Source organism: Schistocerca gregaria, chromosome 1 (genome assembly GCF_023897955.1).
Source record: "Schistocerca gregaria isolate iqSchGreg1 chromosome 1, iqSchGreg1.2, whole genome shotgun sequence".
In the NCBI taxonomy this organism is placed as follows: Eukaryota; Metazoa; Arthropoda; class Insecta; order Orthoptera; family Acrididae; genus Schistocerca; species Schistocerca gregaria.
The window spans coordinates 648,594,790-648,617,205 of record NC_064920.1 but is presented as its reverse complement, the minus strand read 5'-3'; the positions used below and the strand labels follow the sequence as shown (position 1 = coordinate 648,617,205).

Sequence of the window (22,416 nt, the reverse complement as noted above, 5' to 3'; positions counted from 1 at the left end):
CTCACTGTTGCAGCACACGTCGATGTATGGCTGCCTACTAAGGGGCTGGGGTTTTGGGCTGAGAAATCGGCGATCATCGTTTTTTACAAATATAATGTTGGTCGCATTGATGGCCACGCCACATGTGGAAAATTTTACTACCCAGCTAAGGTCTCATGCTCGATTCCTAGGAATGACATTTGACTCTCGGTTAAGCTGTGAGACTAATTTTCGATCTGCCGTTACTGAGTGCGAAGAAGTATTGAACGTAATTTGGTCACTCAGCCGTCTACGGTGGCAAGCGCATTTTACTAACCACGTACTGAGGGATTATTCGACTGGATTTCGGCTGTGTAGTGTGTCACAATGTTCCTGAACATTATCTCTCCAGATCAGATAGTTTTTATTATAGAGTCTATCCTGTTAATCTTGGAATCATGCATTCGATGCCCACTAACGCCCTTTTAGCGGAGGCAGGAGAGATGCCCTTGAGCACATGTTGCCAGATAAATTTTATATTCAGGTTATGGGCTCCATTGATAGTTTTTTTCTATAAAAGTAAATAATTTACCGGTTAAGCTACTGCTTCCTCAAGACGCAATAAAATTCCGGCCGTTTTTACCAGTTTTGACGCTATGTCTCCTCTAACACATTTTTCACGAGTCCTTTGCATCCGCCTTCATATGGTTTTGGCACACAGCTGCCGAATTCCAATCTGTTAATTTAATCGACAAGATCAGAAAACGTTGATGTGAACTGTAGTTATAATCGTCTTATTGCACCTCAGAGGCCTGAGTCCAAATTTCCACAAGAGTAGTATACTGGATGTGGTTTTCTCTGCCATTCAGATACACTGCCTGAAAGCGCTTCTGCTTTAGCGGCGGAGACAGTGGCTCTTTTGGAAGCACTCAAGTTCAGATCTTCAACTCCCTTCTCAAAGGTATTAATCGTGTCTTTAAAAATGTTCAATACCGGCCATGGAATAAAACAACAAACCACGGTACACCAAAAAGTTTTCAGTGGTGTTGAACCACACTCACGAAATATTTTTTTGAAAGAGAAAACCACCAAACCACCATTTGACAGTGTATTACTGTATTTATCTTCTGCAGTATCTAGATTTCGGCTTTTGTGCCATTATCAAGCACAATGCTAAAAGTTTTACACTAGATGCAGTATTCGAATATGTTCGCAGTAAATGAAGGGCCCTGGCAGTCCATCTGCTATGGATACATTCCCAAGTGGCATCCTCTATAATGAGGAAGCTGACTTATTATCGAAGCAAACCGCATCTACAGAAATGCCCTTAATCTCAAATTCCTGTATGCAGGCTGCTTATGTGAGGTCGAGGGCCACAGAAAACACCAAGGGTATGAGATGTGGAGCGACTCCCAACAAACGAAAGGTGGTTATTATGTGATGTGTCAACTTCGTACTCCTGCCAGACCATGCTTTACATGGACTCATTTGGACCAATCAACGATTTCTACCATCGTTCTACTCCGCTTCAACAACTACTATTTTCTCTTCGTTTGCATCGAGTCAGTATTCACAGTTCTCCTGTATGTGAGTGTAAGTCTGCGTCGGAAGCTGATATAAACGAAATCTTGTTCTCGTGTCCTAAATTTGTCTGTGAAGATTGGATTTTTAAAGACATTTTTGAGCTTCCTCTCATTTGTTTACTGATTGCATTCGGCTTTACAAAGTGACCGTTAATTTCCTTAAAAATATATACGGAAGAACATGTGGTTTTAATGGTTTGCGCATTTCACTTCTATGTTTTGCTATTGATTACATCTATGACATGGAAGGAGTTGATAAATCTCAACTAATGTACTTCTAAATCTATTTTTTATCGATTTATGGTGGACAAAATTGACAGCATGAGCTGTTGAATCTGTAAATAAGCATTTACACGATTCTGTATACATTTTAAACGAGTGTTTCAGACGGCTAAACAGAGCACACAGGCCGTAGGCTAAATAAATTAAGAAGAGTTGTAAGGAGTGACGGGGTCTCATTCTCTTCAGATCAAAAGAAATATGAAGAAATAGTGTTACAAACAACGCAGGTTTTCTTTATTGATTGTCTTTGAGTAGAACATCAACTCATTACAGCCAAGTACAGTATAAAATAAATATTCCGTATTTTGGTTTTCCAGTAACATAAATAGTACATATCTTCAAGGGAAAGACAGTGCACGGAAAAGTAAGAGATTCTCTACGCCAAAAGTAGTGGTTATGTCCTCCAATTGGAAGACGGATAAGATTAAGGAGGCATAGGCGGGCGTCTTGTGAACCGCTCCTACGAACATCGCTGTCTCGCAATGTTTACGCAGAGAAGTTTGTAGAATCTGTTGTAGTTTTGGACCATACTGTATATGGTAAAAAGAATGAAGAGAACGCCAGGAAGTAGTGTCACAACGCAATACGATATTGAGCCTGTGATCACGATCCAACAGCAACTCGAATTAACAAAGGAACTCCAAAAATTACGTATAAATGTCCTCCTTAAGTTACAGAGTAATTGTACATTTTGAACAGTATTAAGAGTAACTTTCATAACAAACGTGATCAACGCTGCTGGAAACAACAAGACATATACAATAAGCACAAATTTGCATGTCGTTTTCTTCTGTAACAGTACGTTTCCTTGTGCAATGATGAGTAATTTTCCCAACATACAAAGGTACACCTTTTCCGGCAGTTCTGTCAGTGGCATCACATCCTGATTACCGGTTCTACATTGTAGACACAAACGTTCCAACTCATAAGCCCTTCCGAAGATCATCCCAGCGCGTGACGCAACATGCCTAACCCTTTTGCGCCCACCACTGCTGGGAGCTACCACTGCCTCCCCAAGCAGACGGGTTGGCGCTGTACCCTTGGAAGGGCGGAGTCCTGGTAGGATCCCAGCTGGACGATCCGGCCACCCTCAGACTGGAGTAGTTTCTCTCCTGCTTGGGCTCCGGCTTCCGGGGGAACTGGTACGGCGCCGGCGTCTGCTGCTGCGGGAAGTTGGCGTGGTGGTAGTGGTACTGGCCGTGACCCTGCGGGTTGTACGGGAAGGACCAGCCGCCCGGCTTGAACCCGGACGGCGGGTAGGGCGCCGCGCCGGGCGCCGGCTTGGGAGGGAAGGCCGGCGGCGACTTGGAGGTGGGGAACTTGTTCTGGAAGGGCGCCGTGCCGAGGCCGGGCTTGCCGGCGGCCGGGTAGGGGCGGCCCGTGCTGGTGCTGCTGCCGCCGCTGCCCACCCGGTTGCTGAGGTCCACCGCGCTGCGCCACTGGCGCTTGATGAAGTCGGCGGCGCGCTCGCCGATCATGATGCAGGGGCCGTTGGTGTTGCCCGAGACGACGCGCGGCATGACGGAGGCGTCGGCGACGCGCACGTTGCGCAGTCCGCGCACGCGCAGCTGCGGGTCCACGACGGCGTCGGGGTCGTCGGCGGCGCCCATGCGGCACGAACCCGCCTGGTGGTTCTCCGGGCCCGTCTGCCGGCGCACCGCGCACTCCCAGTACTCGTCGGAGTCCCACGTGTAGGCCTCGCAGCCCTCCACCGGCGTCTTCACCACCTCCATGCCGTATTTATCGCGCAGCACCTGAGGAAGACAAACCGTTAACGCTAAGAATGTGCTTATTTATTAATTACGAACAGTAGCGAAATGCAGGAAGATCTGCAGCGGATAAGCACTGTCGCCTGATAAAGTAAGAGCATACGGAATATCAGACCAGCTGTGTGGCTGGACTGAAGAGTTTTTAGCAAACAGAACACAGCATGTTGTTCTCAATGGAGAAACGTCTACAGACGTTAAAGTAACCTCTGGCGTGCCACAGGGCAGTGTTATGGGACCATTGTTTTTCACAATATATATAAATGACCTAGTAGATAGTGTCGGAAGTTCGAAGCTCGCATCTGGTCGTTACGTGTGGCCGGGGATACAAAAAACATTGCCGTCAGTGGCCTCACGCGTGTGATAATTGTTAACGCAGCAAAATTTCACTTCATGTTCGCGCGCCAGTAGGCAAATTCCGACACACGATCTAGAAGTTCGCCCCCATCCACTTGGACGTCGTGGGACCTTTACCGCCCTCAGAGTGCCATCGCTATTTGCTAATCATCATTGATAGACTCACTCGCTGGACAGAAGCTATTCCGCAACGCAGAAACGCTGGCTGCCGCATTTATGTCCAACTGGGTCGCTCGTTTCGGTTGCCCATTGCATATACAAACTGACAGAGGACGCCAGTTCGAGTCAGAATTGTTTACTCAGCTGAGCAAAGTTTGCGGCGTATCACGTCACGTAACAGCGAGTTATCATTCAGCCAGCAACGGCATGGTTGAACGGTGGCACCGGTCCCTCAAAGCCGCCGTAATGTGTCACGAACCGAAGTGGACCACGGCTCTTCCTTTGGTGCTACTCGGCCTGCGCAGAATCACCAGGCCAGACCTCGGTGTATCCCCTGCTGAGGTGGTCTATGGGGAATCCCTGCGGCTACCAGGCGAGTTCATTGACTCAGGTGACCCACCGGGGGACTTATCACAGTCGTCCCAGTTTACAATCCAATTGCGGGATGGGGTTTCACACATGCGACCGCATCTGGTATCGCAACATAGGACACCGCATACGTTTGTACATACAGAGTTAAAGCATTGCACCCATGTCCTGCTACGCAAAGACGGCATTAAACCAGTGCTCATGCCACCTGAAACTGGTCCACATCGCGTAATAACAAGACGGGACAAAACGATGGACATTATGGTGAATGTAAAAAGTAATACAGTGTCGGCGGACAGAGTTAAACCTGCTTTTGTTTTGAAGGAATCTTCACATGCGTACAGTTCCCTCCACCGAAGGGCGGTTTCGCCAGCTGATAATCCAGCACCTCACGCGGCTCCTTCGGAGCAGACACAACGTACAACGCTGTGCGGACGTCGTGTGCACTTTCCGGCCAGATTCGAGGACAGCGTCTCAGGCAGTTACCAACAACAACGGCGCTCCGCTCTTCCTTGTGGGACTGTGTGGCAACTAAGGCGGTCGCGCGGCTGGCAACCGCCACGAGCTGACGGGACGCAAGTGTCAACGAGGTTCGCGTGCCGGCCGCGAGGAGCGCTGACATGCACTTACTCCATGCCGCAGCGCGCGAGCGTTCCATGACTTTTAAGCGACGTCCTACGTTATAGTTGTTCCGTTGTTAATTTGACAGAGCGTTTCTGGGGAGTTCTACCCAAGTTTTCTGTAACGTCCCATTGGTTATTATTGTGTAACCACTACCTGCCTATATTATGTGTTCTTTCCTGAGTGATCTTCAATAAAAACGTGTTAAAAATAGAAGACGTACTTCTTCCGCAATAAGAACGCGATAGTTAGTCGCGAGCCATACGCACAGTGGGAACGCGACAGGCCCGTGAACTCACCTTGGAGGAGGCGAGCTTCATGCCAGCTCGGATGGCCGCAATGAGGGTGCGGACGTCGTTCGGGTGATCCAGGTAGTTGGCGTAGATGAGCGGCGGCTGCAGCGGGTCTGCGGAGCGCAGCTTGATCTGGCCGCGGCTCTCGGGGTGCAGCACCACCGGCGAGATGGACACGTGGCGCGGCATCGGCGTCTCGGAGGCCCTGTCGCCCACCTCCCCGGTGCGGGCGCAGTTGGCCAGGTAGCCGGCGAAGAACAGCTGCACGTCCGGGTCAGCCGCGGGCCCGCTGTCTGCGGCAAGAAAGCGTGCACTGTCACTTCCCTCACTGTCCTACCCTCAGCATGAGGCAGATTTATAGCGGGACCACGCATCGATCCGTAGAGAGCTGTCAGCTACCACACGACTTGCAATGCCCGGAAATTTCAGGATTTCTACAGAAATATTGCCTGCGAAGATTTACCGTACTTCAAGCGGCGTTTCCACTTATCGGCAGCTGCCTGTTGTCAGATGCCACTAACTTCTATCCTGCCAGTCGCCTTCCTACAGCTTCGTCTATACAGCAACCCTAGTTCCCTTAACGTGGTCCTCGACTCCTCCCTAGTGGAGACCAGCTGAGCAAACATTGCGGCTGTCGTTCCTACTCCATCCAACGACACCATCTCAGTGCTCGAGCATTAATCGTATTTGAGAGTGGTTCGATCGCATCCATCTTGTAATGTTACGTGAGCCTCACTGCCCTTTTCTTAACTAATTTGTGCCTAATTTTATTCTGAGAAGCTCAGTAATGTATGTAAATACCAAGTGAAGCGCAGTTGGACAGGAAGAAACTCTTTAGCGCGCAATCCCCGCAACGATAGTAGTTGTCTGTTAATCTGTATCTTGTGGAAAGAGGGCGTGATGCTAGGCCGTCGCTCAGAACGTATTGTTACATTTAATGAAAATTGATATTTTAGTGATAAAACCGAGTAAAGTATGTGTAAGACTTGCCAAACATTTATGTGTACAAATTTTCTGGAAGTGAAGAATAGAAATATCTTGTACTTGGAAAAGGGGGTGAACTTCATTGTCGTCGCCGTCTACCAGTCGACAGAATTGTAAGTGTACAAAGTTCACTAAAATACAGGAAAGGAAATGCATTCTCTATAGTTTTCATTCTATACTTAACAACCTCTCATAATTTCGTAATTGCAGTAACTCGATTATGTTCTTGCACAATAGTATGGTGTTGCACTCCACTGACTAGTTTTGATGTAGCAGAACGTGTAGTTTGAAGGAAGTTTGAGTACCAAGCAATCTCCTTTTCTCACGGAAAGTAGATTACTGTTTGATCGTATTTACTTACAACAGTGGCCCCTTAGGTATGATAAGCTACGAAAACTTGGGCTCAAAGCTATCCGCAATACGGTCAAGTAACCAACGGTACTTTAAATTTTAAAGAACAGTAACTAACACTAAATTATAATACATCACCGACTGGTGCAGAAGCTTATCATTTAAGGAGGCAGCAACCACAATTCAGTTACCAGTTACGACTTAAAGTAAAGTCTCAATCAAAACCAATCTCTCTCTCCCCAAACACATATTATTATGACAAAAGTCATTTTATAATCTCCACTATTACATATTCATTCCTCAGTAGATCCAAGTGTGTCGCTCTCATGCTTCGCCATAATCCATCCATTTCGACATCCTCAATTTTCACCCTTTGTCTCTCGTTCAGAGTCCAATCCGAATGCTTTGAACCACTGCTAGTAACTCTACTTTCTTTGTTCGTCTGGGTACGTGTCGACTCCATAAGATACCATTTAATGCTTCCCTCGCTTGACTTATTCTGTGGGGTACACTGACCAGTCTTATGGATTAGTGAACCCCGCTACTTGAACACTTCCACGTATCTTTCCCGGAGAAACTCAAACTTCAAATCCTCACCTTGCCCACTCCCAACAAAGATATTCTGTTTTATTCCTGTTGATTTTGTTAGTCCCCTTTGTTTATAAGCACGTATTAATTTTTCTTTTGATACATCGCAAAATTCTTATCCAGAGCAGTAAGTACTTGAGCAGCGGCTAACAGTAATTAATGTAAGTGCTGATGCTGTACGGCGATACCCTGACTTGTTCACTGTGTGCTCTATCAACCAAGAATAGCTTGGTGCCATAGAACATTCTTGAATCAATGTTTTACTTGTTTTGAAACTTTTCGGTATCTTATCACCATTCTTGACAACTACCTCGTATTGATGGTACGTTCTGTTCACAAGCTCTATCAATGCACAGTCCACTCAAATATCTTCCAGTGTTGTCCATAGTAACTTCCTTGGCATAGAATCATAGGCCTTCTCTAAATCAACGAACAAAAGATCATTTTCTGATACATCTACAGCACATTAAAGCTGTTACAATACAGCTATTCCCAGCAGTGAAACCTCGCTGTTGCTGCGATACAACGACAATGGCAACCTTTTCCAGTCTTGTAGTATACTACTGAAACCTACTTACAGAAAGCAATACGCTTATTCCCTTGTAATTAATCGGATCTCTCCTATTCCCTTTCTTATACATGACAGTAATATATAAATTATTTTTTTTAAAGGTCCGATAAGCTTCCTTGTCTGCCACCTCTTTTACAAAATAAATCTCCGCTTCATTCAGCTCTTAACAAAACTTCCCTGTGCTATACATGAAGATCTTTAAAATGTGTCTTCCATTCCAAGAAACAGTACTTATAGCTTGCTGACGAAAATTGGACTTACATTCATTTTTTTCCTTATTCGCGTAGGATTTAAGTTAATAATAACCATTAAAGTTTCTTTGACTGTAGCAACGATCCTCGATAACTGGCTGTACTCCAATGTCAGAACAACGAGACGCACTTCATATGTCCTGCTTAGAGCTGTCAATACACAGGGGAAACGTATGACCCATCAAGTCGAACTTACATGTGGAGCCCTGTCACACTCATTCTTCTAACCTGCTTGTTTGTGAGCTACAGAAAAGTAGCGGTAGCTTGATAAGTACTGGCTTGCGTGAAAAACGGATAATTTTGTGATTCCTTTCAGGATTACTTCCACGTCGTCTGATTTTCCGTACACAACGAATATTCGCAGGGCCCCGGCATTATTTTTTCACCTCAAACAACTTTTGCCTCATAGATGTTTTCAATATCTTTTAACCTAGGCCAATAGTCATTAGAAGAACGTGTTTTCGGAACTTCATTAATCATCGAGATACTTTCACCAGCTCTATTTCTCTTTTATGTAGGTAAGGTATTTCCTTTACCGGATCAGCAGAACTATGTTAGACAAATTGAATGAAGTATACGATGTAAAAGTACATTGATTATGAGGATCTCTGCGCTGCTCTTATGGCCGTTTCAAAGGCGGACCCCCGGATGTTTAGTCAACTTATTGTGGAACTAGCGCCCCAGGATCTTATGTCACTCTCGATGAAACGTAAAGAACGGAATAAAGAAACAAACTGCAGACATTTCCAAACGCCGAACAATAGCACTAAAATCCCCACATTTATTTTATTTTTACTCCGTAATCTCTTTTCAGACATACGGCAGAGCTATATCACTTCACAAGCATTACAGGAGCTGTCAAACGAGCTGGAGTATCTATTGTACTGCGAACATGAGTTGAGAGTTAACCAAAGATATGCGAACTTGTTTCGAATAGCAGAAATGATATTAGCGGAAACTTTACATCATAAATTTGGAAAATGTAGAGTTACAAGTGAATGAACTCGGCTACCACGGACGCTAAATGACGGACGAACAGCAAAGCGAGGTTGATGTGGACTAACACAGTCAGAGAGTGCATTCCTCTATAACCTATCTTCACTACAACAGAATATAGGCCTGAATCCTCTGAGGAGAAAACATATGGCAACATACGTTGCAGCAATCTATGAATCACAGGCGACAGAAAAGCCGAGAAAGAAAAGAATAGAAGCGCTTGGTATGCGGTGTTACAGAACGATGCTGAAAATCAACTGGTTCGATAAGGTAAGAAACGAGAAAATTTTCCTCACAATCGGTGACAAAATAAATGTAACAAAAACTAACTAAAAGAATGGGTAAAACATGCAGTAAGGCATCAGGCAAGAGGCTCCGTGTTACAACTCCTAGACGAAAGTAATGTCATTAGCGGAGGGCCGCATCAAAAAAATCAGAAAACTAGTGTCCAACAAAAAATAAAAACCGAAATTAGGCTCACACGGATCTGCTATTCTTGTATAAAAAGCTATAGCTCAATTAAAAAGGAGAAAAACTATGATTTATGAAGTTACGAAATCCATTTGCCCTCATCACTGAAGAATCAGCCATTTTTTTTTTCGAACGGTTTATTCGCTGTAAGCAGTCTCTGACGGAGCCTGTCGTCAGACATTAGCGACGGTTTCTCGCAAAAATTTCAAATTTTTTCTTGTGGATAAGTTTTACATTATACATTGAAACATATGAGGTCTGTTGCACTGATTCATTCTGAATCATGAGCTTGGACTGACGATGCGCCCAAGACTACCTAATGTGTAATAAATCATTTATTCAAAAATACATTTTGTTTCAGGCTTCTCTTCAGTAACGGCCGTTGTTTTGGTATTCGTCTAGGATAAAAGACATTACAGATATCTTAAACAAATGAATAATTATTACTCGAGAGGAAGAATTTCGACTGATCACCTGTATACATGGTGTGCCGTTTATCATAACCAGTTCAAGTAACATTTCGTCAAGAAGCAATATAAGAAACAAATCAGGCAGATTTTGTGTAGCTACTAGGCGGACAGCATGACTCTCTTTCTTGTAACTTTGTTCGTCACGAAGATATGAACAGCAGTACGGCTTTCATTAAATATCAACCGATACAGATAGTTCGGAAATTCTCCTTATAAGCTTGTAGGGGACCGAGTACATAATTTTCTGAATAGGAACCCCTCTCCGTAAACTTGCCGTTTTCGTGCTACAGCCGTTTGAAAACATTTTTGCTACGCAGATATGCAATAGGTCGAGGGTGGTTACGTCGGATCGGGTGATTTCATCTATCCTACCGCTTTGATCCAGATCGAGACTCATTCATGTGTGTGTGTCAGAGCCACTTGGCTGACTACAAATTCGCAGAGTACACTGACATGAGCCTTCTGAACGGCGAATCTCACGGTAGTGGGAGTGCTGCTCGTCGCCTTCATCGAGATCGTTTTCCACAACAAGCGACTCCATCATATATACCTTTCGCCGAAAATACGCAACGGTTTCGAGAAAGGGTACCTTCACTGTTATCAGGCGTGACTTACGTTCCTAGGGGACACACAGCATACTTGAATTGGAAGAGGCTCTACTGCATCACGTTGAAGAGAACTTGGCCAATGAGTACACGAGCCATTTCTTTGGCTATTATCGAGTGAAATTGTAAAACACATGATATACTGCGTCAAGTGTAATCAATTACTTGTAAAAGTGGTCGCGTTACGAACGTATTTTCAAACGGATCTAGTACGGAAATGGAACATTTCTGGACATTGGTTCTAATTCGAAATATTATCTACTCACTCCCCTCTGCAAGCGCTAGAAGTTTGTGATGGGAGAATGAAAGGACCCTGTATATTTTATTCCGTAATCCTCTTCCTTTTTTCAAAAACAAATCACAATGTTAGGTTCACTTAAACATGACTTTATTAAAAACATAACACAAAACTGACTTTCAGTGCCCTGCACTGGCACACAGTGTTAAGTACACGGTAACGTAACTCGTCCACTTACTGGAGATGACATTAACTGATGGAAACGCAGAGAAAATGTCGCTCTCTGCGGTGTTCCTCTGCATGAGTAGCATTACTTCCGCTTTCAGTCACAATAAAATAGAAGTAATGATAACGCACTAAGGACTACCTTTACACAACATGTCGTTTAAAAGTACTACAGTGGACTGCGCATTGCAGCTACTTACAAAGTCGGTAAATGAGGATCATTTCTGCCTTCTCTTCGTTTGCGTACATTGCACTTAGCTATTCCTTCAACTCAAGAGGTGACTAAGCAACTGTTATTCATTTTACTTGTGCTCCATTTGTTTACTGTCAACTCCAGCAAGTCGACGAGTGGCGTAACCCCAGGTACCTGCACTATGTATTGGGGTAGAGGAGTAAAACTCAGTGTTGTGTAATCTTTTCAGTAACATCATGTTTACATGAATGATACACTGTGATACGCTTTACACTAGTCTTCAGGTGAGGTAGATTAAAGAACAGTATGGGATTCAATTTGACTGCTCCTCGTATCTTTATAACGAACAAACTTACAAGAAAGGCAGTCGTGCTGGTTTTTGTCCTCCAGGTAAATAGACGAAGTTTCGTGATACTTATTTTATTCTACTTCTGGGCTCAAAATTATTCATGGTAGTCAAGATAAATGGAGAACCAGTATAGTATGCACAGTTTCAACAACGCATAGCAAATCGCAGCGGAGATGAGAAGTATTTCGCGGAGGTGTGGCTGACTTACTGGGCCCCGGCGGGGAGAGGCCCGAGTACAGCTTGGCGGTGACCTGCGAGAGCCCGGTGCTGGAGAGCGGGCCGCTGCGGCTCGTCATGTACTCTACGGCGGCCGCCCAGTCCAGGTCCCGCTGGTCCGTCTCGTTGCGCAGCTCCGTGTCCAGGAAGAACGCCACGTGGTTGTGCAGGTTGCGCCCCACGCCGGGCAGGTCGTGCACCACCTGCAACGACGCAAGCTTTTGGTTCTCGTCTGGCGGATGGCGATGTGGGGGCGCGGAGATACTCCACATCTCAACACAACGAAAAAATTCTGTCTGCAGTGTATGTCTCAAAAATCAGGTAAATCGACTACTAAGTGACTAGGGGTAATACATGAGGGCCGGCCGCTGTGGCCGAGTGGTTCTAGGCGCTTCAGTCCGGAACCGCGCTACTGCTACGGTCGCATGTTCGAATCCTGGCTCAGGCATGGATGTGTGTGATGTCCTTAGGTTAGTTAGGTTTAAGTAGTTATAAGTCTAGGGGACTGATGACCTCAGATGTTAAGTCTCATAGTGCTCAGAGCCATTTTGTGATGTGCGTACAGTAAGACCTTCGGTTCACACACCATCAGATTATTTATTTATTTATTTATGCATTTATTTTACCTGGCAAGATTAGGGCCTTCAGGCCCTCTCTTACACCTAACCAGGCATACTCAGATTGAACGAGTTACAGTTTCTACAGAACAATAAGGACATATAACGTATTATGCAGTATTGACGTTAAAGAAGAAAATAGAGATTATAACAGTAGTACAATGATAATTATAACAATAAAAAATGATTATAACAATCAAGAATAATAATAATAATAATAATAATACTAATAATAATAATAATAATAATAATAATGACTATGTCTTTGCCATGTTGCTCTAACGAAGTAGGCGAGTGTCAGCAACATGTCTCGTGGTCTTATAGTGACGTGTTTATCTTCTGCCGTTAGGTCAGATGATAGAAATGCCACTTGCACGCTTAGAGTAGCAGACTGACGGTGGCCAACTTTAAACAGAACTTGATTAATTTTCACACACATTTATTAAAATAATAACAAGCATAAAATTACTTACCTTGTTTCTGGATGCTATTTACAATTGACAATCTGAAGTTCCTTTTGATCTTGGTACGTTAATCTTATTCTCACATATCTCTGATACTTGACAAAAGTGTCTATACATTTATCTTCATGGCTATGTACAGGAATATGGTAATCTTATTAGGTGCAGACTGAAACTTGACTGTAGACTGGTACAGACTAATGTAGACTGGTACAGACTGGTGCAGACAATTGCAGACTAAACTAATCGGAGGTCTGTACACTTGTTATAATACCTTGCGGGTTCAGGTATCACTGCACGAGTGTGATCTGCGAGGAGAACCCAACCAATCTCATTGGCTGTGTTACATATTAATAGGCGGATCGGCGGAAGCAAAATTTGGCCTGTCTCTAAGGCAGCGACATCTCGTATTGCAGAGACGGACGAGCGCTGCACCTGGGCTGTTGTGTTTAGCGGGACGCGCTCTAGTGGGAAAGTTGTGTACACGCTGACTACGCGGAACTATGTACACAACACATTTGAACCATTTTTAATATGTGAGGGTGAGCCATTAGACAGGGAAAATATGGAAATGCAAGGCGCATCCATAAATTAAGATTTCCTGACGTCGTAAACAGATGAAAAGTATAATTTAATTGACAAGTTTATTGAAATAGATAGAGGAAGTGTTGAACTATTTCTCGTTATACTCGTCACGAGAATTCAAGCACCTGTTATACCTTAGGACCGACCTTTGAACCCCTGTCTCATAGAAGTCTCCCACATGGGATTGAAACGACAGCCACACTGACAGTCTGAAAACGTTGACTCCGAACAGCTAGGAATTCCTTGCGTTCCTGGAACAGATGGAAGCCACTGGAAGCTTGGTTCAGGATCAATAGTTCAAAAACAGTCTTAATCGCATTTATTGTTATTATTATACCGCCAAGTGGTTTCAACCCGACGTAGGGGTCATCTCCTGGGCGTTTACACCATTGTTTGACTGCTGGTTATACCCTTATATAGACAGGAGTGACACCACCAGCAGTCGACCGATGGTCTAACGCCCAGAAGATGACCCCTACGTCAGGTTGAAACTGGTTGGCAGTATAATGATAATAACAATAAATGCGATTGAGGCTGTTTTTGAATTATCTATTAATCATACTAATCGGTGCTTCTCTCCACAACCATGTTGTCCAAAAACGAGGTCCAGGATGTAGGGCGGATGGTCAAACTTTCCAGCCGAACGTTCTCAGGGGCTCTGTTGTCCGGCGAGGTGTGCGTGGCCGCTTTTTCTGAACGACCCGTCGCAATTACCACATTGTTTCATTGCAGGAAAGTGAAATCAGTCGCCAAGTGCTTTGTTTGTGTTCTGTGGTCATTTGCTTTGACAACAACCTGGCCCGCAGTTTCCAGCACAATAGGTGCTCCATCACAATTTAATGCAACAAGGAGCGGCACATCTGCGGGAACTGGCTGCTGAGTTTCCTTACTATGAAGCGACAACTCTGCAAGACGCGTTCCCGCACAGGCTTCACGACGTGGCCTCTAACTGTGTATGCGTTCCCGCTGCGTTTCTCATCGTGAAAAATTTGGTGACCCAATACAAAGTCTGTAGCAGCGATATGCCATTTGCTTGCTCATGACGTTAGGCCTATAGACTTGTCAGATGACGAATTTCAGACGGCACTGTGCTGCTTCCATTCAAAAACGTCATAACTGACCGCATCTACATCTACATCTGCATGACTACTCTGCAATTCACATTTAAGTGCTTTGCAGAGGGTTCATCGAACCACAATCATACTATCTCTCTACTATTCCACTCCCGAACAGCGAGCGGGAAAAACGAACACCTAAACCTTTCTGTTCGAGCTCTGATTTCTCTTATTTTATTTTGATGATCATTCCTACCTATGTAGGTTGGGCTCAACAAAATATTTTCGCATTCGGAAGAGAAAGTTGGTGACTCAAATTTCGTAAAAAGCTCTCGCCGCGACGAAAAACGTCTATGCTGTAATGACTTCCATCCCAACTCGTGTATCATATCTGCCACACTCTCTCCCCTATAACGCGATAATACAAAACGAGCTGCCCTTCTTTGCACCCTCTCGATGTCCTCCGTCAATCCCACCTGGTAAGGATCCCACACCGCGCAGCAATATTCTAACAGAGGACGAACGAGTGTAGTGTAAGCTGTCTCTTTACTGGACTTGTTGCATCTTCTAAGTGACCTGCCAATGAAACGCAACCTTTGGCTCGCCTTCCCGACAATATTATCTATGTGATCCTTCCAACTGAAGTTGTTCGTAATTTTAACACCCAGGTACTTAGTTGAATTGACAGCCTTGACAACTGTACTATTTATCGAGTAATCGAATTCCAACGGATTTCTTTTGGAACTCATGTGGATCATCTCACACTTTTCGTTATTTAGCGTCAACTGCCACCTGACACACCATACAGCAATCTTTTCTAAATCGCTTTGCAGCTGATACTGGTCTTCGGATGACCTTACTAGACGGTAAATTACAGCATCATCTGCGAACAGTCTAAGAGAACTGCTCAGATTGTCACCCAGGTCATTTATATAGATCAGGAACAGTAGAGGTCCCAGGACGCTTCCCTGGGGAACACCTGATATCACTTCAGTTTTACTCGATGATTTGCCGTCTATTACTACGAACTGCGACCTTCCTGACAGGAAATCACGAATCCAGTCGCACAACTGAGACGATACCCCATAGCACCGCAGCTTGATTAGAAGTCGCTTGTGAGGAACGGTGTCAAAAGCTTTCCGGAAATCTAGAAATACGGAATCAACTTGAGATCCTCTGTCGATAGCGGCCATTACTTCGTGCGAATAAAGAGCTAGATGCGTTGCACAAGAGCGATGTTTTCTGAAGCCATGCTGATTACGTGTCAATAGATCGTTCTTCGTACACGGGGGGAGCTGGAATAGTAGCCACCGTTTTCAACCGCTGCTACAAATCTACTATGAGACCTCGGGAAGTTCCGTTAGGGTAGTGACGTATCACGGCGCATGCGCTATCACGTAGATACAGACACTTCACGTAGCTGTTGGGCAAGTGGGAAACTTACTTTATGGACGCGCCTGGTATGTATGCGGAATTGCGCTCTACAGAACAGAAGACGTGTCAGTGGGAGTACATATGCTCAGATGCTCATGCTGATTGGTGTACCAATAGTGCTCAAACGAAGTGAAAGAAAGTTCGTACGTAGTTCTACGCAGCACAGTACGAGACTAAGTAAGTATACTGCGTATTATCTAGCAAATGCACACCAAGATCCGTCCTCCCCGTTGTTGTCTTCGGTCATAAGACATCTTTGATGCAGTTCCGCATACTAGTCTACACTAGTTCCTGAATAACTACCTCGACCTACAGCTCTTTTACGCCAATTTCTATAATGAAGCCATACAGTCCGGAGCTCGTGGTCGTGCGGTAGCGTTCTCGCTTCCCACGCCCGGCTTCCCGGGTTCGATTCCCGGTGGGGCCAGAATTTTCTCTGCCTCGTGATGACTGGGTGCTGTGTGATGTCCTTAGGTTAGTTAGGTTTCAGTAGTTCTAAGTTCTACGGGACTGATGACCATAGATGTTAAGTCCCATAGTGCTTAGAGCCATTTGAACCATTAGAAGCCATACAGCATAGCTGCAGTTCTTCCGGAAACTGAACGATTGTTAGGACTTTTATCCATTGTGGATGTGGAACACTGCGACTGTGGTGTGAAAAGGTTTTCAGAAATTACTGCAACCAGTCACCTTTTATGTAGATGTATTTTATTTAACCATGACCGGTTTCGAGCTGCCTAGCAACTCATCATCAGATGGTATATACATTCAGTGCTTTTTTGTACCCATTGTGTGGGTGGTTGAGTATCTGTGGAGTAAATATATAATGTGTAAATCCTGTATTCGTATCTGTGGCTAAGTGTGTTCAGCGATGATTACGAAAAACAAGATATATGTTTCCAACAGTGACTCATAAAAGTAATATACATCTAGAGAAAGTTTTAACTTGTGAAATTGTGAAAAACAAGTACAACAATGGTTTCAAGAATACACATTATAATGTGTAAATCCTGTACTCGTATCTGTGGCTAAGTGTGTTCAGCGATGATTACGAAAAACAAGATATATGTTTCCAACAGTGCCTCGTAAAAGTAATATACATCTAGAGAAAGTTTTAACTTGTAAAATTGTGAAAAACAAGAACAACAATGGTTTCAAGAATACCTCCTAAAAGAGATATATATACCTGCAGAAAGATTTATCTCCACAGATACTCAACCACCCACACAATGGGTACAAAAAAGCACTGAATGTATATACCATCTGATGATGAGTTGCTAGGCAGCTCGAAACCGGTCATGGTTAAATAAAATACATCTACATAAAAGGTGACTGGTTGCAGTAATTTCTGAAAACCTTTGAACGATTGTTGTCCATTTTCTTCCAGCGCTTCCTGGTAGGAAGGAAATGTCGGCTAATACTGTAAGGCCATATATATAAGGAACAAGCCAGCAGTAATGAGGCAAATCAGTCCGTTAGAATGTACTCAGCCGCATCGTTTAGCAACGCGAGAAGCCAGCAAAGAAATAACAACGCTCTTGATTTCGTCCGCTGACCTTTGTCATTTTGTAACTCCACCAATACTTATTGGCTGCCGCGCGGTTCAAGGGACCATGTCACTGATTGCGCGCCCCCTCTCGCCGGAGGTTCGAGTCCTCCCTCGGGGATACGTGTGCGTGTTCTTTTAAGTTGTAGTTTAAGTAATGGGTCTCAGCAGTTTGGTCCCTTAGCAATTCACACACATTTTAAAATTTGAACTTACTGGCTTAGTTCGGATTAATGTTGTTTCTCTTATCGGATACGAGCTACATCCAATTCGCTGCACTCGGTAGCAAGACTCCATCTTCTCCTACATTCACCTTTCTCCATCAGTTTACTATTGCGTGCATTTGAAAATGGTAATGCAGAAAGGGACCGATTCAGGTCGTTGGATAGTGGTTTGCTATCCAAATCTCCAGCAGCTCCGCGTAATGATTGACATCCCATTCTTCAACACTGGCAGCCGCCTGATTTCCCGTCACTCTCTTATTTACTCCCATGGGCCCACAAGGAACGTAATGCTCTAAAAAGAGACCAGATCTGTTACTTTCTTATATAGGCTGAAACACAAAACTGTGTCCAAATCAAACGTGGTCCATCGGAAGTCACCAAAAATGTGGTTGTGTGGAAGAATTTTAAAAAAGTCCCTCTGGATCGGAACTAATATTTATTTTTTCTGGTAACTAGTCACAGTCAAACATGACCACTTACAGACCACTAACTCCTTGTCATGTTTCACTGAAGCCGGTTTCCAAAATAAACAAATATTATTAGCGATCTTAAGTGTTTTTGTTATACGGCTTGAGAAGATCGCTGTCGTTCCAATATGACTAGAAAAACTATCGAAAAACGTAAGAAAGTTAGTGGACAAACATATTACAGGACTGAAGAGCATAGCCGAAGAGTTTTATCTGTGGAAGACCCTTACCAATAGAAAGGACAGTAGCTGGGACATCTACTTCGGCATCTAGGAACAGTTGACTACATTACTAGCCATTAAAATTACTACAGCACGAAGATGACGAGCTGCAGATGCCAAATTTAACCGACAGAAAGACGATGCTGTGATATGCTAATGATTAGCTTTTCAGAGCATTTACATAGGCTTGGCGCTAGTGGAGACACCTTCAACGTGCTGACATGAGGAAAGTTTCCAACCAATTTCTTATACACAAACAGCAGTTGACCGCCGTTGCCTGGTGAAACGTTGTTGTATTGCCTCGTTTAAGGAGGAGAAATGCGTACCATCACGTTTCCGACTTTGATAAAGGTCGGATTGTAGCCTATCGCGATTGCGGTTTATCATCGCTACATTGCTGCTCGCGTTGGTCGAAATCCAATGACTGTTAGCAGAATAAGGAATCGGCGCGTTCAGGAGGGTTATACGGAACGCCGTGCTGAATCCCAACGGCCTCGTAACTCTAGCAGTCGATATGATAGGCATCTTATCCGCATGGCTGTAACGGATCGTGCAGCCACGTCTCGATCCATGAGTCAACAGATAGGGACGTTTGCAAGACAACAAGCATCTGCATGAACAGTTCGACGACGTTTGCAGCAGCATGGACTAACAGCATGGAGACCATGGCTGTGGTTACCCTTGACGCTGCATCACAGACAGGAACGCCTGCGATGGTGTACTCAGCGACGAACCTAGGTGCACGAATGGCAAAACGTCATTTTTTCGGACGAATCCAGGTTCTGTTCACAGCGTGATGATGGCGGCATCCGTGTTAGGCGACATCGCTGTGAACGCACATTGGAAGCGTGTATTCGTCATCGCCATACTGGCGTATTACCCGGCGTGATGGTATGGGGTGCCATTGGTTACACGTCTCGGTCAAATCTTGTTCACACTGACGGCACTTTGAACAGTGGACGTTACATTTCAGATGTGTTACCACCCGTGGCTCTACCTTTCATTCGATCCCTGTGAAACCCTACATTTCAGCAGCTTAATGCACGACCGCGTGTTGCAGGTCCTTTACGGGCCTTTCTGGAAAAGGAAAATGTTCGACTGCTGCCCTTTCCAGCACATTCTTGAAATCTCTCACCAATTGAAAACGTCTGGTCAATGGTGACCGAGCAACTGGCTCATCACAATACGCCAGTCACTACTCTTGATGAAGTGTGGTATCGTGTTGAAGCTGCTTGGGCAGCTGTACCTGTACACGCCATCCAAGCTCTGTGTGACTCAATACCCAGGCGTATCATGACCGTTATTACAGCCAGAGGTGGTTGTTCTGGGTATTGATTTCTCAGAATCTATGCACCCAAATTGCGTGAAAACGTAATCACATATCAGTCCCAGTATAATATATTTGTCCAATGAATACCCGTTTATCATCTGCATTTCTTCTTGGTGTAGCAGTTTTAATGGCCAGTGTTGTAGTTATGAAGAGATTTAGATCTTAGGTGAAGGCGGGTAAAGCTGATGTAGACCATCAAACAAGTTGAAGAACTAGTGCTGGTAAAAATCATTACGGGCACATTCTCAATGGCTCTAAATGATTAGATGGCGGTCTTACGTGCAGAACCATGAAAACTGGTACTCCAGTGACCTTCTAGTTGAAGTTTCCCTTGTGCAGTAAGCAGTGGTTGGCCTTCCAATCCGCTACGATATCAGCTGAGCTCGGGGAGGAGGAGCTTCTCGAACTAACCACAGACTTTCACGACGCCGCCCTCCGAAGCGATCGGCAGCAGCAGCAGCACCAGCGTCAGCACTGACCTTGACGCCGACCTTCTCGAGGTCGTCCTTGGGCCCGACGCCGGAGAGCAGCAGCAGCTGCGGCGAGTTGACGGCGCCGGCGCTGAGCACCACCTCCTTGCTGACGGAGGCCGTCTCCTTGGTGGTCTGTCCGCCGGGCCCGCGCACCACGTACTCGACGCCGGTGGCGGCCAGCGTGCTAGGGTCCACCACGACGCGCGTCACCGTCGCGTTCAGCAGCACCGTCAGGTTGGGCCGGTCGCGCACCGGCCGCAGGAAGGCGCGCGCGCTGCTCAGCCGGCTGCCGTTCCTGCATGGGCAACCCACACCGGCGACTCAGTATCGCGAGCTCCCGGCTTCGTTTCCAAGCGTGTTTTAGCAGCGCACGTCGAATAATGGAGCCGCGCAAACATGGCAGTGAAGCTGTCAACTCACCGCGAGAACGCGGTGAGAGAGAGAATTCTGCTCGCCATAAAACTTGTTGCTCGTTTCTGCACGCGGGCGATAGCACCTCTATGTTTTCTCCTCGGTGACTCTTTAGCTGCTCTAACGCTACCAGTCTGATAGAAAACACTATTGAATATAAAGTTGTCGGAAACAGTCTGAAAGGTTATAACAGGGCCGCACAAACACGGAAAACGGCATGCGTGCAAAGCGAGGTGCAGCGAGTGCCTGCACAGTGCATCGGTTGAACTTGGCATACTTCGCCTCAACTCGGCTTGCTAGGCGAGGCCGACGCTGTGCGGTGCCGAATGCGCTGCCAGACGGCTTAGTCAACATTGGAATACGTAAGCGCAAGACAATTACCGGAATAATGGAACCATCTGCTCCAAGAAACAGGGAAAATTGCCGAAAGTCAATTTAAACCGGAATGCGAACTCTCCTATTTTTTTTGTGCGTTGTGACGATAAAGCCAAATGTCTAATCTGCGGTACACTAATTACGTGTGTCAGAAAATCGTCTATTGAAAGGCACTACAGCAAACTGCATTCAGAAAGGTATAGTGATATAACAAGGAATGCCAGCGAGGAAGAATTACGGAAGTTGCAAAATCTTGCAGAAGAAAATTCTGTATCTACAAACAAGGTTTGTTACAAGTACTTTAGCATGTATATTTTGGTTAAAGGTCATGCGAAACGAAAGAACATTTGTTTCGATTCGTTAGATTCCGTTTTCGCATAAATTATTTCTAACTTATCTTTTTTCTCTACTTTAGGGTGAAGAAGGTGAGGGGTGTTGCGAAAGGATTCTCAGAGCTAGTTACAAAGTTGCTCGACGTTTAGCAAGAGCTGGGAGGCCATTTATGGACGGGTCAATAATAAAAAAACATTATGTATGACGTAGTAGAGACAATGAATCCCACATTAGTTCCCGCGTACAGCAGAATACCAATTTACAGAATGACAATACATCGGAGAGTCAACGACATTACTGAGAATTTGCATGAACGACTTCCTAGCGTACTCCATCGCACTTGATGAGTCCACGGATATTAACGACACGGCTCAGTTAGCAATATTTTTGCGTGGCGTGTACGACGACCTACATGTAACGGAAGAGCTCCTGGATATGATTTCGTTGAAGGACACTGTTACAGGGGCGGATATTTTAGCGCTGTTGAAATGGCAGCTGAAGGAATAATACTGCCTTGGGAAAAGCTGTTTTGCCACCAGACGGGGCACCAGCAATGTGCGGTAAAGTAAAAGGATTTATTGGCCTACTGCCGAAAACTTAACATGCCGAATTTACCTTCCTTTCATTGTTTTGCACAGCAAGAGGCTCTTTGTGAGAAAGTTATCGGTCTTCAAGATGTGATGAGGAAGTGGTGCGTATCGTGAACTACATTCGTTCTCATGGACTCACTCATCGTCTATTCAAAGAATTTTTTATTTCCTTTGAAGAGCAGTATCCAGATATTCCCTACCACGCTGAGGTGCTCTGGATGAGCAAAGGCAAAGTGATTTCCCGAAGCCCGGTTCTCGTGGTTGTGCGGTAGCGTTCTCGCTTCGCACGCCCGGGTTCCCGGGTTCGATTCCCGGCGGGGTCCGTGATTTTCTCTGCCTCGTGATGGCTGGGTGTTGTGTGATGTCCTTAGGTTAGTTAGGTATAAGTAGTTTTACGT

The 22,416-nt window shown here is 45.1% G+C and overlaps 1 protein-coding gene across 1 annotated transcript in view; it reads right to left on the bottom strand.

Annotated features, from left to right (window-relative positions):
- Positions 1 to 2,030: 2,030 nt before the first annotated feature.
- The window catches only part of LOC126361126 (glucose dehydrogenase [FAD, quinone]-like), a 187,468-nt gene continuing 167,082 nt past the window's right edge, over positions 2,031 to 22,416 (bottom strand). The window contains exons 5-8 of the mRNA XM_050007767.1: positions 20,316 to 20,604; positions 11,889 to 12,099; positions 5,395 to 5,681; positions 2,031 to 3,577 (exon numbers count right to left, since the gene is read on the bottom strand). Coding sequence (XP_049863724.1) covers positions 2,792 to 3,577; positions 5,395 to 5,681; positions 11,889 to 12,099; positions 20,316 to 20,604 — 1,573 coding nt within the window. The 3' untranslated portion in view covers positions 2,031 to 2,791. The remainder of the gene's footprint in view (positions 3,578 to 5,394; positions 5,682 to 11,888; positions 12,100 to 20,315; positions 20,605 to 22,416) is intronic.